Below are 15,961 nucleotides of genomic sequence, written 5' to 3'. Positions count from 1 at the left end.
GAGTAAATGCATTACTGGAGGGTCTGAGGTGAAAGCCCAGGGCAGTCTACCACTAACTGAGATCTCTTTGAAGTCTCATGTTTCATCTAAAAATGTCATCAAATTCCATACCATAATATATCAGTGGTCATTTTAATATTTCAAAATGGTTATGTAAATTGCCTTGGAGTAGGATCCCAGTTCCTGGAAGATGCATGGGATAGGTTTCCTTGTATCTTAAATGGAGTAATAATAACCACTTCAAGGGCTACTGTGAAGATCAAAGGAGAATCATGTATATGGAAATGCTGCATAAATTGTCCGCATCATCCACATGTTGTTATTCTGGAAGGAAGTGAGCCTCCTCCCCAGACCTAGTGTCCTGCAGCCAGCTCTCCTCAGGCCTCAGCTCTGAACTAAGAGTGACTCTCTGGGTCCCCTTCCTTGTAATCAGAAAGAGAAGCGAAGACAGAGGGAAGAGACCCAGAGAGGTGAGATGGACAGAGTCAATGACCATCCACATCTGAGGCCAAAGGAGGAGGGGTAGGCAGAAAGAGAGGCCCAGGCAGAAAGCTACGAGGGAAGGGAGGCTCATTCAGAACTGCAGAAAGCTGGAGGAGGAGGGTTCAGGCAGGGGCAGGTGGTCAGCAGTTCCCCATGGCCCGGAGCAATTGGACAGGATGAGGGAGGTAAGAGCTGTTATATTTGGTTAAGGAGATTTGGGTCACCCTTGGGTAGGGGTGTAGTAGAATAATGGGGTTAAAACCAGATTTTGACAAGAGAATGATGGAGATTCTTTTTTTTTAATCTCTTCTCCCTATGATAATTGTTAGGATTTTCACACAAATTACATTTCTATTACAAATGTCTTACTTGCCATTTTAAACTTGATCCCTGTAACTTGTCACTAGAACCAAGTTGATATTGTCTCTTTAATCCATTCCTTGGCAAAAAAGTTATTTAAGAAACATAGAAAATTGCAGAGCATTGTTTATAGTATGATCCTATTTTTGTTTAAAAGAATGTGTGTATGTATTTATAAATATGTATGTATGTATATTATAAACAAAGTAAAACATGTAGAGGAATATATATCCAATTATAATAGGAGTTTTACTGGAATATACATATGTCTCTTTAAATATGTGTAGTTTCATTAATTTTCCCTTCATAAAGCTGTAAAAACATTATATTGTCAGATTATGATATTGACTTATAATTCTTTGGGCTGCAAATGACAGAAACTCAGCTGAAACTTATAAAGCAGGAACTAAATTGTCCAGGTATGTCTTCAGGCATGGGTGGATCCAGGGGCTCAAATGATGTCAGTAGGAGTCTGTCTATCTTCTCTTGGATCTGCCATCTTCTTTATTGGCTTCATTCTCACACAGTTATAAGCCTGCATCTCATCAGCTTAGCCCTGCAGTGGAAAGAGAGCGGCTTTTTCCCAAGAGTATCGTCCAAACCCAGGACTGACTTTCAAGAGCTCAGCCCTAGACCAGTGAATCAATGTGGCTGGGGGAAGCACTATGTAGATTGGCAAGGCCAAGGCCAAGGTCATGTGACCCAAGAGGAGAATAAAGGAACCTTTAAGGGCATCTAAGGAAGCCAGCGAACTGAAAAAAGGGGCTGAGGAAATCCAGAGCTCTGTTGCCAAAAAGGCATGTGCAAACCCCAAATGTCTGCCCTCTGAGTGACATATTTTTGTTAAGGAGTAAGTTGCTTATAGTAAGCATACATTTCTCTTTCAGTGGCAAGAGAAAAATGAGATCCCCTCTTAAACAACTGATTTAGGTTATATTTGGTTATGACCATGGAGATAAGTAAATAATGAGTGTGGAGAGAAGGTAAAGCCCAAATCTCGTCCGAGCCCTTGATTTTTTATAGGACATGGGAGGAACGAACAGTGGCGTGGGCTGGGGAATCGACGTAGATCATTAGTTGTATGTGTTCAAGACCCATTGGGCCATCCAACAACCTCTGGGGCTCTGGGTCGCCAGAGTGACGCGCCCAGGGAGCTGGGCCTGCGTCAAGGTCAGCCTCTGCCTCGTGGCCTCGTGTGCAGTGCGTGTTGCACCTGGGCTTCAGTAAATGCTTCTCCGCGTTCCAATATCACACTGCTCTGTTTTTTCATTTCAGGGTTACACTAAGGACATGGTGACAGACTTTGATGAGAAACATGATGAGTATTTAATATTGCTTCAGCAGAGGAACCGGTAAGACGAAGCCGCTTGTCGGCAGCCCTTGATATTAGCCAAATAAAAACCCTATTTAGATTTATTAACGGCACACAGGCTCTGGTTCACATTGGAATGGGTTGCAGTCACCTCCGCTTAGAGGTTGGAATATTATCTGCGATGCCAGCCCTTATTTCTCCATTCACTGATTTAATTGCATCTTTTGATTGAGCTGTAGCAAACTGTTCCACGTGTAAATGCCTGCCTCTTGCCTCCCTGCTTCTGTTCTGGGAGAAGGTAGGTTTGTCATGAAAAGCTAGAATTTGGCAGGGCCTGTGCATTAGTCACCTGAATAGCCCAGTCTGTGATCTTACAGGCTGTGCCGGTCCTTTGAAATCTGAGCCTGTAATCATGTCTTGTTATGTAAAGGTGGACTCATTTTACATTTGTGTTTGAAAGTTGGTCGATATGTCATTTAAAGTTAAGTTAGTATGGATTTTGACTCTAGAGGGCTGGTTTTTGAAAAAGCCTGCAGTAGGTGCAGTGTTTCGTGACTGAGGTCACAGCACTGGGGTCTGGTTTGAAAGGCATCGTGTCCTCGGGGCTGTGGAAGTTTGCAGGGCTGTGGAAGTTCATTTTCAGTTTACTGTGGTCTGTCTTCAGGTCTGGAACCTTGCAGTAAGCTGGGTTTGCAAACTGAAATGTTAGGAGGGGCCAGGCAGTGAGTGAAGCTGGCTCGGTGGGGACAATGGACACCCAGAATTCTTACATCCAAGCTGTTCTGCCTAGTCCGGTTGTTTGTGAGAACACAGGCTCGGGTCCATATCCTCCCAAGGTTGCAAGAGAAGCTGGAAATCTGGGTTTGTGTTGTGAAACCTCCTGTGTTTTAAAATGTTGGTAATAAATTCAAATGAAAGTGAAAAACAAATGGAAGACGGCGGCAGGCCCCTAAAACCTACCTGCAGGAGGGGGAGGGATGGAATGCTACTTTGGGCCTTTGTGTTCTGGAAATGAGCTCAGGGTCTCTGACTGGCTGGATTCCCAGCGCCTGCCACCTGGGGCCCCAGTGGCATGTTGCATGGGAGAAGTTTTTATGTGCAAGGTAGTCCCATGTGTGGTAGGGGTTTAGTGTTCCTGCCCACCAGCTCCTTTACTAAGTTTCACTAAGACCCCCAGTATCTATGACAACAACACCCGCCCACATTTCCAGATACCTCTGGTGAGGCGGCACCTCTCGCAGTTGGAGAACCTCTGGACAGATAACTCCCCAGGACCAGCCAGAAATGCCTAGCGCTGTCCTCTGTGCCCAGCTGTTCTGTGCCCATCTCTTTCCAACCCAAGGGCCACCTCCAACTCGAATAGCAGAAGGCTTGTGCTAATTAGCCCAACGTGGGTTTTTATCATCATCAGTGCCATGGAGCAAGATGCTTTTATTCAGTTTCTGGCAGGCTAGATGGTGCCCCCGAACACCTAGGTGACTTATCTGGGAGGAGAGTGTCAGATGAGCAAATTACTTCTCATTAATCGAGGGATCAATAAGTGTATGATCAAAGAGGCACCAGCCAATAGCACATAGAGACTATCTAATGACCAGGTTGCAGCACAAAGGCAATTAAAAAATATATCAAAACTGAGTTGCCATAAAATTTGGGGGATGTATTGTCACCGAGAAGAAGCTGGTTTGAGGACAGGAAATTAGAAGGTAGAGCTAGAAAGAAACACACCCACATGGAGAAATATGGAGAGGGGGAGTGCCCCTGAGCTATCATCGGTGTTGGTTTTAAGGCACCTTTGGAGTGCCAGCTGCGTGCCAGGCGCCTCTCTCCCATCATTTCATTTCATCAGCACGCTATCTGATGAGGCAGGTGCAGTTACTGCACCCATTGTACAGGCAAGGAGGGGGAGACCCAGAGCTGCATGCAATTTGCCCAAGGTCATACGACCAGGAAGTGGTGGAGCTGGGCTGTACTTTCTTATTTATGTTTTGTTTGGCATCGTCATAAATAATCATGAGGAGAAAAACCTGCCAGGGAAGCCAATGGCTCTAAGTTCACTACAGAGGGGTTTTGTGGGAATAAACTGCAGTTTTCTTGGAAATCTACTTACATGACTGGGTAGGGAACCAGCCTCTGAGCTTTAGACTGGGTCTAGGGAGAGATGAAAACCCAGGCTGCTTTTCTGGGTTGCCTTGTGACCTTCGAAGTGGGTGTGCAGTCATTGCAGTGAGTTTCAGAAGAGATCTGCCGAGAGCACAGCGGTCCAAAGATGCCGGGTGACATTATTCTTTTATTCATTCAGTAGGAGTTATTGAGTACCTCTCAGTGCCTAGCATCACCACTAGTATGAAGGAGAACATTGTGATGAGAAAGACGCAGACTGTTAGTTAATGCTCCTTTGCTGGAAGGGACAGAAGCCCAAGGTCAATGGACTTTAAACAACAAGGAATCTTAGCTGGCTCATGAAATTAAGAAATCCAGATAATACTCTGGCTTCAGGCATAGTTGGATCCAGGCACCCCAGTTATGTCTCCATCTCTCAGCTCTCTTTTCCCACGTTGGAGTCATCTCGGGCATGTACTTCCCTCATGGAAGGCAGCCACTGGAAGGCCCACACTTACATCCTACCTCAAGGCGGGAAAGAAAGAGAGCACTTCTTTCTTAACAATTCTAGTAAAAGTGTTGAGAAGGACTCCTGCTGGTCTGGCTGGGGCCCCATTCCCATCTTTGAGGCAGTCGCCCCCTGTGTCTGATGAGGTGACATGGACCGACTGGCTAATCCTTGGCCACCCCATTAAGCCAGGGGTAGAGTGAGTCTCACCAAACCACGTGGGGTGAGGAAGGAGTGGAGCAGCACCCAAAGGGAATCTGCGGGGCTGTGTTTCGAAGACGGGGGACAGGTACCAGGCAGGCAAAAAGAAAAGCCCTTGCTCTGGAGGAATTCCCCCTTGCCACCCAGGTGAGCACCAGGCCACCTGTAACTATGCCAGAAAAGCGAAAGTGATCATGTTCTCCGGGAAAGGCCTGGGGAGGGTGAGGAGATGTGACAGTCTCTGTTCACCCTGCACAAACCCTCCCGGAGAACTCTGAGTGATTCTGGTCACTCAGCTTCCTGAAACATGTAATCACACACAACAAGACTCATGAAAAAGCAAGCAGAGTGACCAAAGGGCTGAGATATGAGCAGTGACTGAAGAGTTAACGGCCAAGGAGACATAACACACACCTCTTGATGTGGAGGGTGGGGCAGGTTCAGGAATCCAGCAGTGGCATTATTTGCTTTTTGGAAAACATCATTTGCGGGAGACTTACAGGAAAATGTGCCCTCTGAGGGGTGGACCTACTGCCTCAAGAGGAAATTCAGGCAGAAAGAAGGAAGGGGAGAACCAGCATCCAGTGGGGACCTCACATAGCTGGTCTCTGAGCTGGGGCTTCAACCTGGTCTCGCATTCCGACCCCATGACAGCTCAGAGAGATGTAGGCATTCCTGTTCTCATTTTGCAGAAGAGGAAACCTAGGACTTTCCCCAGGTCACACAAGCTAGGGAAATGGCAGAGTCTCCAGTATGGAGCTTCATCCTCCACACATTGTCCTCTACGCATAGGGGTGGTGACATCTTAGAGGACAAGTATCAGAGTTTCTGGGCCACCCAGGTTCCAGGAGGAATGGTAGGCTTTTTGCACCACTGCCCTTGGCTTCTCCATGCTCCAAGGCTGGACTCAACTCAGGACACTCCAGGACACTCCCAGCTGGAAGCCACTGCTCTTTCTCTGAAGCCTCCTTGCTCAAAACCCCTGTGGCATGGTGAGGAGACAGACAGCAGAATGAGTGGCTGACAGACAGGCTCTGGTGCCTTGCAGACTGGAATTTAAATCTGGCTACGTCCTTGGCTTTCTTGACCTTGAACAAGTTCATTAATCAAATATGCCAGTGGTAAGGCCTAGATCCCAGAGCCAAGAAGGGTTTTAAGCAAGACAGGGTACCTGAAGGTCCATAGTAATTCCATCACCCAAGGGTGCTTTCCTCATCATCACCTTCATCATTTTAATGTTAAACATGCTTTTCCCCTGAGCTGACATCCAGGTAATCCTTGAATGCCTCACCCTTAGAGAACCTCTCGGTTGGCCCTTTGAGTAACTGAGGTCCCAAGGAGCCATGTGGCTAGTCTAGTCACGCAGCAATGTCAGCGCTTAGAGACCGAGATAGTTCACTCCTGAACTTAGTCACACTTAGGTCCATGAGCAGTTGCCACCCACCCTTTGGGCTCAGCTAAGTCCTTTCACCACCTGGGTCCCTGCTTGTCCCTGACCACCCAGCCATCAAGTGTGTCATGTCCCCCGTCACTCCCTATGACACCCTGTGCTCTAACTCCTGGAGCCTTCACTCTGTCTTTTGTGTGAAAAAGAGCTCTCTGTACAAGTTATTCAAAGCTCAATACAGGATAAAATGAAATGACGCCTGCACTGTGCATTAGATTCACGGTAGCTGTTAATAGGATGCACATCCAAGTCTTCTCTTCCTGCTAGACCTGGAGTTCCTTGGGGCCACTTGTTCCAGAAATAGATACTGAGAGCATTCCTCACCATTTCTCGCACTGAGCATGGACCCTGTGCCCAGGGGCTCAGATTCTGATGGGATCTGGGAATAAACAGACACACAGATTCTATACTGTAGCATGAAAACTGAGACGTGCTATCAAACGAAGATAACTCATGCGAGAATAGAGTGTGACCGGGCAGTAGAGGGCAGGGGCTCCATCTTTGATAGGGCAGGGACTGAATCTGATTTTTCTGAATCCCCTTCACCTAGGACAGGTTTGTATGCAAAGCAGGCTATCAATTTAAAAAAACCGACTTTTCTTTGATGTCATGTGAATATTACTGATGCGCTCAGCTGCAGCAGAGGAGTTCCTATAGCGATTCCTTCCACAGTTTGAATAATTATCTCCTTATTTATCAGCTTCATAAATCCACATTTTCATAAATCATCCTGCTTAAAGAGAGGCGAGGCCCACAGGGAGCGCCAGCCCCAGATCCTAGGGAATGGGATGCCACCTTAATCATTAAGGTGGCATCAAGGGACAGAGTGGTCTCCGGAGGGAAGTGGAGGCAGGAACTCTCCACCTGGTGGTCAAATTTTCCGCCCCCGCCCATGCCGGGGCCTCCCAGGGCCTGGCTCCCTGCCGTCTCTCCCTGGAGGCCGCTGATGCCCACAGAGCCCTGTGACTGCTCCAGCGAGCGCGTACGGCTAGTGCTGTGTTTGGAAACTGTCTCTTAGCTACTTGTGTTTTCCTTCTGTTTTATGCTGTTGCCCCACAATAGCCCCACAACCTAGCATCTCCTAGGTTTCTGAGGCTGGCAAGAGATAAGCGGTCTGTAATAAATGTTCCTGCCACGATGGTTGAAAAGATGGATGTAGCAACAGCTCAAGAAACATTTAAAAAGCAAACAGAAATCACCCATAATGCTACTACTCTACCTTAACAAATGATTTAATTTTTATCAACTTCTACTCTGGGGCCGCAAACATAGTTTTTTTTCCAACTTTGCGCTTACCACAAATGTACCATTTTTATTCTGCCTTTTTCACACTCCCCTCTCCCACTGAACAGATTCCAAACGACCCCTTGCATTTCGACGGATTCTTCATAATTATAATGGCTGCATGAGATCCCAGATCCCACTTCTCTGTCGTTGGACATTTGGGTTGTTTTCAGGGTTTTGTTATGATCAAATGTTGACCGTTGTTCCTGACCTAGAAACAATTTGCTGGAATGTGCTTACCGGGCAAATACCAAGCATATAGCATTTTCCATATTTTCCTATTACTTCTGAGGAGGTTCTGTGAGTTACCAGCAGTGTCTTAAGTTTGCCAAGTTCAATATAATCTTGCTAGCTTTAGAAGTTGTCTTCTTCGTGGTGAAGACTCTGGAGCCAAATTGCTTAAGTTTGCATCCTAACCCTGACACCATGATCTTGGGCAAGTTACTTAACCTCTCTGTGCCTCAGTTTCCTTATCTATTAAATGGGGATAATAAACGTAATTACCCCATTGGTGGTCGTGAAGATTAATGTCAGTGCTCGTATTCACAGAGTCTGTACTCATGAATTCATTTACTCACTAAAATTTATTTGTAAGTCCAAAATCAATACTTGGAGTGCTTTCACGGTCATTCAAAGGCGTTTTCAGAGTGGCAAAAAATTTTTGTTGCCTGACACAGGTACAGATGAAGTGTAGGGTTAGGCGACACTCTACCTTCTTCTTTCAGCTTTTATACTGTAAACAAAGTCCTTTTTGCGGTATACCTAGGGCCATGTTTTCCACATTCTTGTGATTTTGATGGTGATTCTGCTATGTTTAAGCCAGCATAGTGCTGAATGCTCAGTAGTGTTGCTAAGTAGGAGGAGGCTGTGACGTTCTCTACCGAGAAAATACATGCGTTAGATAAGCTTCATTCAGGCCTGAGTTACAGTGCTCCTGGCTGTGAGTTCGGTGTTAATGCATCAGCTCTATATTGGATAAGGTGCTTTCAACAAAAGCACACCTTATATATTGATCAGTTGATGAAAATGTTGTGACCAGAGGCTTGCAGGAACCAAATCCTATATTTTCCCCTAGGAGCAATGGTTCACTGTTCACTAATTCAGTGTCCGAGGCAACTTTGTAGAATATAGCTACTCAGAATAATGAGAATTGACTGTTGACGTAAAGGACAGAGTTCAGCATATAGTACACACCCTTTATGTGATTACTTTTATGTTTTAAAATTTGCATTTTGCTAATATGGTAGGAACTTATTTAATCACTGAGGATGCACACCTGTTGCCATGTTGCTTTGACAGTTATCTGTATTCCTCCTTGTGCCAAAATAAGTCTGGTTGATGTGGGGGTAGCATGAAGGTGTTCGTAATGACACTGAAGGGTTTGGTGCCAGATGGGAACAGTTCTAGAGGGGCCAAAGAGGACACTGCACACTGTTCATGGCAGCGCAGTATCAGGGGTGGGGAAGGGACCAAGCCCTAGGTGTGAGGCTGGGCTTTAGAGAGAGCTGAACTGGAGACCCAGCCATGCTCAGGCCAAGACCCTTTTAGCCAAAGGGTGTGATAATCTTGAACAAAAGCCTGCACTGATATATTTTTAACTGTATCAGAGTATAAAGTGATGACATTTGAGATATCAGGGGTGAATATTTGAGAGCTCATTTATTTACTGAAGCAAAAATATCAGTCCGCCTGGTCTGCCAAAGGATGTTTTCTGACTTGTGGGTGCTATGTGAAATCTCTCTCACGAAGCCTTAGACCCTAAACCACGTTTGCTTAAACATTAAACAAAGGGCCGTCGTCCACACAAAGTAGAAATAAATGCACAACATTAGGATGATGCCAGGGAATCCAGGCTGTGTGGCAGTGTGCACACATGCCTGCTTTCTGTCTCAGCCGCCATGGGGTGAGGACTTGCGCCTTCATTTTTGCTTACATGTGTTTGAGGCTCAGAACAAAAGCAGAAACACCCCTGCAGGGCCTGAAACAGTTTTCCCTCGGCTGCTTGGCTTCTTCTCCTTGTGCGTAATGGGCTTCTTAGAGGCTGTTTGTACACAAACAGCTGGGGACTGCCACCCGGCCTCTGCTTATATCAGAGCAGCAATTCTCCCCCCATGTGGGAGTGGGCGGTGGCCCAGGCTCATATAACGAGGAGCAAACAATCATTTCTCTTTTAGGATATTAAAGCATTTGAAAACCAAGGACCCTATGCAATTGAGACTGGAGCACTTGGAGCAGGGGTTCTCTGTCTATGTCAACGGGGCCAATTCTGAACTGAAGACGTCGCCGCGGAAAGCTGTCCACTCTGACTTCTCCAGAAGTGCATCACATGCCGAGGGGACACAAGGTAAGTGCAGGCCCTTCCAGGCCAAGCAACAGCTCTGTTAACTAATTAGGAACAACGAAGCCGCATCCTATGAACATAAACTTACCAGCAAATAACTGGTTAACCTAAACAAGTTAACTATACCCACTCGGCCAAAAATAGGGAGCGGGAGAGTGAGAAGGAGAGGAAAATCCTTCTTTATTCCTTTTTAAACTCGTCTTGGCCTCCACTGCCCCAGGGCAAAGGTGTCCAGAGCAGTAAATTCTTGGCTTTTATATTTCCTAGGACTTAACTACCTGTAATTTAAAGAAACATCTAGGATAATTTTGATTATGCCTGATTTTTGCTCGAGATGTCTTTACTTCAAAACCCAACCGCCCTGTGTGATATTGAATTCCACTGTTCAGTTTTGAATTTACTTACTCTGTACTCTGTGCATTCTTTAATGGCGTTCATGTTGTCACCATTGGGGCCCATAGGAATTCTGTGTCGCCCCAACGGCAGGGGGAGGGAGATGGATAAGACGGAGCAGAAGGGTAGTTAGTATTTTCCCTTGGTTCTCCCTCAAACGAAGGCTGTGAAGAATCACAGGTCATTGAGGTTTAATAGTTTTATTAAAAGCATATTTTAGAAAGACAAAGAACACCCCAAGGAGGCCCAAGGAGGCGCATGGTCCCTGCAATGAGAGCTGCAACAGAGCGCTATACTAACAGCTACAACAACGAGAGGGCAAAAAAGGGGGGCAAAAAGAAAGGCCCAGAAGTGGGAATGTCTGCCTTATATTTGGGCTGTGATGGGTGGTTTCAAAGGCATTCCTAGGTGATTGGCAAGTGAGGTCATTTTGATTGACACCTGGCTGCTATGTAACTCTTTGCCTAGTGCTTACCCAGAATTCTGCTACCATCGGGGTGTTCTTTGTGCAGTCTCTAGGCTGGGCCCCTATTGCTCATGTCTGACTAGCCACCTAACAGTGTGTCCTATAATAAAAGCACAGAAAGTCTGTGAACTGAAGTAGAAAGTGGAATAGAAAACACCCAACCCAGTGACAGGCCCACGATAGGTACCAACAGTGGTTTGGTGGTTGAATGAATGAAATGGCAGATCACATGGAGTCAGGTCCCAGTTTGGCCGTGTTACTTAGGGGTAGCCATTTTGTCTCCCGATGCCTTTATTTCCTCATCTTTAAAATAGCTCCAATGAGCATGCCTATCCTAGGGTGCCAGAGTGCCCTTCAAGGCAGGCTGCTGTGCATGAGAGGCCGGTGTGCAACCAAGTTACGGGAAAAGGATTTGGAATGAGGCAGAGCTGGGGTCGAACCCAGTTCTGCCACTTTCTTGCTCCGAGACCTCTGGGAGTTGGGTTCTCCCTGACCCTCAGTTTCCTGTTCTGTAAAAGGGGAATAATTATGCCCACCTTGCAGGTTTGCCGGGAAAATTAAGAAATATAAAGTATCCGGCACACAATAATCTTGATTTGTGCTGTTCTAATTCTTTGCCTTACTGGCATGGTAAGATCCCAAGCCATTAATAAATAGTGAAAGTCAAAACGACAACAAGGTGACAAAAGGCGAACGTGATATCCACAAACCTTCCCTAGGGGAGTGGTGGCAGTTGAGTTTGGAGGTTAACATGTGTTTCCTAGCCCCCGGGGAAAGGAGGGAAATGGGATGCCTCTCCTGGCTTTCCTGGTAGAGGAGTCCAGAGATCTGTTGCTCCTTCGGAGAAGCGGCCTTTTTTGAGTCTGGGTTTCAGGGAGGGACAGATAATAGGAGTCTCAGTATTAGGGCCACCAGCAGTATGTTCACCCGTTCAACACATATCTCTCCCCTCTTTTCCACAAATCCTGGCCTATTGTGCACACTGACCTGTGCCCTTGGTGACTGTTCCTTTTATATATTGACCTGCTCGATTTGGCTGTACGTTATTATACATATTATTCCATAGTACGGAGGTGCCATGACTTACTATTATTCTGTTTTTGCTGGGCATTTAGCTTGTTTCTAATGCCTTGCTGCTCCAAACCATGCTACAGTGAATAGCTTTGCATATGGGATTGTGGGCACACTGATGTGTATTTTAGATGTAAATTACAAAACTGCCATCAGTGTGAACTTGTCATCGGCGCCTCAACGAGTCTCCTCCCTCATTTCTGGTGCAGATTGTGGACGAAGAACCCTGTTTCAAGAAGCCGAAGAAGCTTTAAGACGCAGTTCACGGACAGCCCCCAGCAAAGTCCAGCGCCGAGGATGGCACCAGGTCTGGAAATGCTGGGCAGAGTCAAGACGGTGGCCTCAGTCCACACTTTAGAATAAGGAGCTGGGTTATCGAGGGAACAGAAACTTAATTAGGGAGTTTGGAATTGCCATGCATGGTGGTGGTCTGGCCAGGCACTGCAGTGGTGCCCTCTCTGCGTGTGGTGCTGGCCTCTAGAGACCAGAGGAGCCCTTTTTTCTGGATGGGGCCACCCAGCCCCACGCGAGAGTGTCACAGGTCAGACTCACAACCCTGCTGTGATGACTCATTCATACAGCTGTTGTATCAGATGAGCACCTACTATGTGCTAGGCACAGCCTTAGATGCTAGGGATGCAGTAGGTGACTAAGACAAAGCCTCTGCCCCACAGACCTGGGATGCCACTTCGGTTGCTGCTGAGGTCACTGCTGCCAGCAGCTTGTATTTTTGAGCCCCCACCAGGTGCCAGGTGAGGGCTCAGCTCCCACGTGACTCCCCCCCTTTGCCCTCACAGCAGACCTACAAGGTAAGTTCCAATATCCTTCCTCTTTTAAGGGAGCTGAGGAGATGAATGCTCAGAAAAGTTAAGTGAACTTTCCAAGGTCAATTGCCAAGAAATGGCAGAATCCAGACTCAAACCCAAATCTGTGGCCCCAGGCTCGGTGTTCTTGCCTTTATGGTCCTTGGCCCTTACCTTGCAGTTGCTCACACCCTCCCGAGATCAGTGTGTCACAACCCCACTGCAGTTTGGAATTGCCTGGGACATTTTAAAATACTGATGCTCAGGCCCCGCCTCCAGAGAGTACCTCTTACTTGGCCTGAGGTGAGGGTTAAGCAAGGGTGGATTGATATACTCTTTGATCCTGTGCTCACTAGGATTAGAAAGTACTGCCTTATAATGTTTTACACTGTACCGTACGTATGGACCTGTAGTAAATGCTTTTATAGGCTTTATCAGGCCATCTTTGCAAAAACCCTGCAGTTCCATAAGTATTGTCATCCTGCCACTGAATAAATTGAGGCCCAGACTTAGAGTCACACAGCTCCTAAGGGAGAAGGGTGGGCTGAGGTTTGAACACTGGACCTGTAACTCCAAGCCCAGTGGTCTCCCACTTCTCTGCACAGGCATTTGTGGGTCTCTGATTCAATGACGAAGGGTGTTCCTGCCAGCTAGCTCCAGTGCTGATGAGCAAGGCCTACAGGGCACACAGTCTGGAGGCTTCCTTTGTCCCCAGCAATGAATGTTAATTTCTCATTAATGAGGCCTTTCTCCACTTCTTCTAGTTGTTTTGAGTGCCTTCTATTATCAGGAGCCATATTTGCATCTTAGACTGTGACTTAATGGCTGCCCCAGAGTCTGTGCAATTTAAAAGACTTAGCCTAAGATTAATTAGCATCCCTCTCCAGTCTCTCCCTGTGGTCCCACACTTCACAGGGCCTAATCATGGCTAATTTCCTGGCTTCCTGATGCCATGCATGCTGTAATTGTCCTTCTGCACCGTATCAGTCAGGGGTCAGCTGATGCCTAACAATAGAGATCACTCAGGCTATTTTAATCAGAGATGAATGTAATGCAGGGGATCAGGTGCTTACAAAATCCTTGGGCTGACGAGAGGATGGGCTGAGCTGGGCCTGCAGGAATGGTGCCTGGCATCCTAGCTTGGGCCCGCCAGAAAAACTGCTGTGTAGAACCTTGTAGGGAAGGTGGAGGTTCAGCATCAGGAGTGTGTCATCTTAGCTGCAGTCCAGGCATTAGGAAGTACTGCCACACCCAATAGCCTCAGAGTGATGCTGTGCCTGCTAGAGCAATGCTGTGAAGGAGGATCCTGCCCATAGCCTGTCCAGCCAGGGTAGAACATTGTTGAAAAGCCCAGGCCTCTGCCACTGTGCTGAGCACAGTAACAGCCTCTCCACCTCGCTTCTGCTTTCCCCGCCTCGTATAAGGCCATCTGATCCACTCACCTAAGTCGCTTCCAGAACCACGGCTGAAAGGGAGTCTGGGAAACCCAGCGTCTGGCTTTTCGGCTTCTTCTGAACAAAAAGACACCCTAACAGGAGAGTGGATTGGGTGCTGGGGGGTCGATCTACCCCCCCCCACCACCATTACCACATCAACTCTGCTCTACCTGCATGTGGTCCTCTGGGGACCACCCCTCAGAGATATAGATATAGAGATATAGACAAACCCGGGAGCATTCAGCAGTGGCGAGTGGACTGGAAGCCATGTCGAGAAAGAAGTCATCTGTTAATTTAACAGACATTTATTACCCTGGGCCAGACACTAGGCAGGGCTCTGGAGTTAAAAACAAGTCACATAAAGCTCCATTCCTGCCCTGGAAGATCCGGCTGTGAGGACACGGGAGCTGCTAACCTGGGAGGAAGAAGCAACAACTCTTCTTAGACATACAGAGGACCGGCCCGTTGGGCTCCAGAGTTAGCAGCTTCAAGCCCGTGGGCCGAATTTGCCTTTCAGATAATACACACAATTTAAAAAGGCTTAGTCGTTTGCTAACATTTAAATTAAAAAGATTTTATATTTTTTTTTAAGAAGCTCAATTCCTCCTTCTCTGGAAGAATGGAAAGATCTGGCCCCCAGGTTGAGCTGTCCTCCCATAAAACAGCCACTAGTGGGAGCCGAGGAGCGATCACCCTCTTTAGATAGGTCACCAGCCTGCCCATGTGCCGCAGTCCCCACCACTCCCTTCAGAACCCCAGAGCTGAGGCCCGGTGGTAGTTGCAGTTGTTACCTGCTCTGCTACTGTTTCTCTTGTACCCAGTGGCTCCCACCTTTCCATTTCCCGCCTGGCTCTTTGAGACATTTGAACCTATGACCCTTGGAGATTAGAAGTGAAAGGGTTTTGGAGTCAGACAGACTCCTTAGCTGTCTGCCCCAGAGCCAGCAATGTGACCTCCCTGAGCTTTGGACTCGTCATCAGTAAAACCTCCCCTGGCTGCTGGAAAGGAGTGTGTGCAGGGTCTGTCACAGGTGGTTCATTAGCAGGAGCTGTCTGCTTCCGCTGCCTCAGGTAGGAATCCTTGGCAGCAGGTGACAGACAAGCCCAGAGAAATGTGGTTAAGAGCACAGGCTCAGGTACCCGGGTGCAGGTCGTACAGCCCTAGACGAGTTGCTAAACCTCGTGGTGCCCATTTTCTCATCCGTTAGTTGGGTTGGTAATGGTACTGCCTTATAGCGTAGTTAACGAGGCTTGAACAAGGCAGTGTTTGGCGGGCATTTCAAGCAGGGGCGGGCACAGAGGAAATGTCAGTTGGTGGTATGACCATTGTAATCAGTGGAGGGGCAGATGCTAAGGGTGGTCTGCGTGGACACCTCATTCAGCCCTTCGTTTATTCCATCATCATTTACTGAGCAGAGCACCTAATAAATTTTGGACAATTGTAGGTGCTGCAGTCAGAGCCCCCGAGTGAAGCAGGCTGGGCCTGCTCTCCCACAGCTTACATTAACAGGGCATGGGTGGAGAAGCAAAGGACCAGAAGCAAACAAGCAAGCAAATAAACAAGTGCCGTGAGGGAGAGCAGAGGGTGGAATGAGATGGAGTGTCTGGCGGAAGAGTTATTCTGCGAGGGGAGGGGGGCACAAAGGCTTTCCCAGGGCCCACATCTGAGCTGACACCTGAAGGTGAGACGGAGGCAGCCCCAGGAAGGTCTGGTGGGAGAGTCTCCCAGTGGAGGGCACAGGGAGGGTGATGGGAAG

The 15,961-nt window shown here is 47.5% G+C and overlaps 1 protein-coding gene across 1 annotated transcript in view; it reads left to right on the top strand.

Moving 5' to 3' along the window:
- The window catches only part of KIAA0556 (KIAA0556 ortholog), a 179,175-nt gene that overhangs the window by 43,911 nt on the left and 119,303 nt on the right, over positions 1–15,961 (top strand). The window contains exons 3-5 of the mRNA XM_011376974.2: positions 2,119–2,195; positions 9,870–10,039; positions 12,176–12,273. Coding sequence (XP_011375276.1) covers positions 2,119–2,195; positions 9,870–10,039; positions 12,176–12,273 — 345 coding nt within the window. The remainder of the gene's footprint in view (positions 1–2,118; positions 2,196–9,869; positions 10,040–12,175; positions 12,274–15,961) is intronic.

Source organism: Pteropus vampyrus, unplaced genomic scaffold (genome assembly GCF_000151845.1).
Source record: "Pteropus vampyrus isolate Shadow unplaced genomic scaffold, Pvam_2.0 Scaffold303, whole genome shotgun sequence".
In the NCBI taxonomy this organism is placed as follows: Eukaryota; Metazoa; Chordata; class Mammalia; order Chiroptera; family Pteropodidae; genus Pteropus; species Pteropus vampyrus.
The sequence above is the reverse complement of the archived record's forward strand: the minus strand, read 5'-3'. Positions and strand labels throughout refer to the sequence as shown.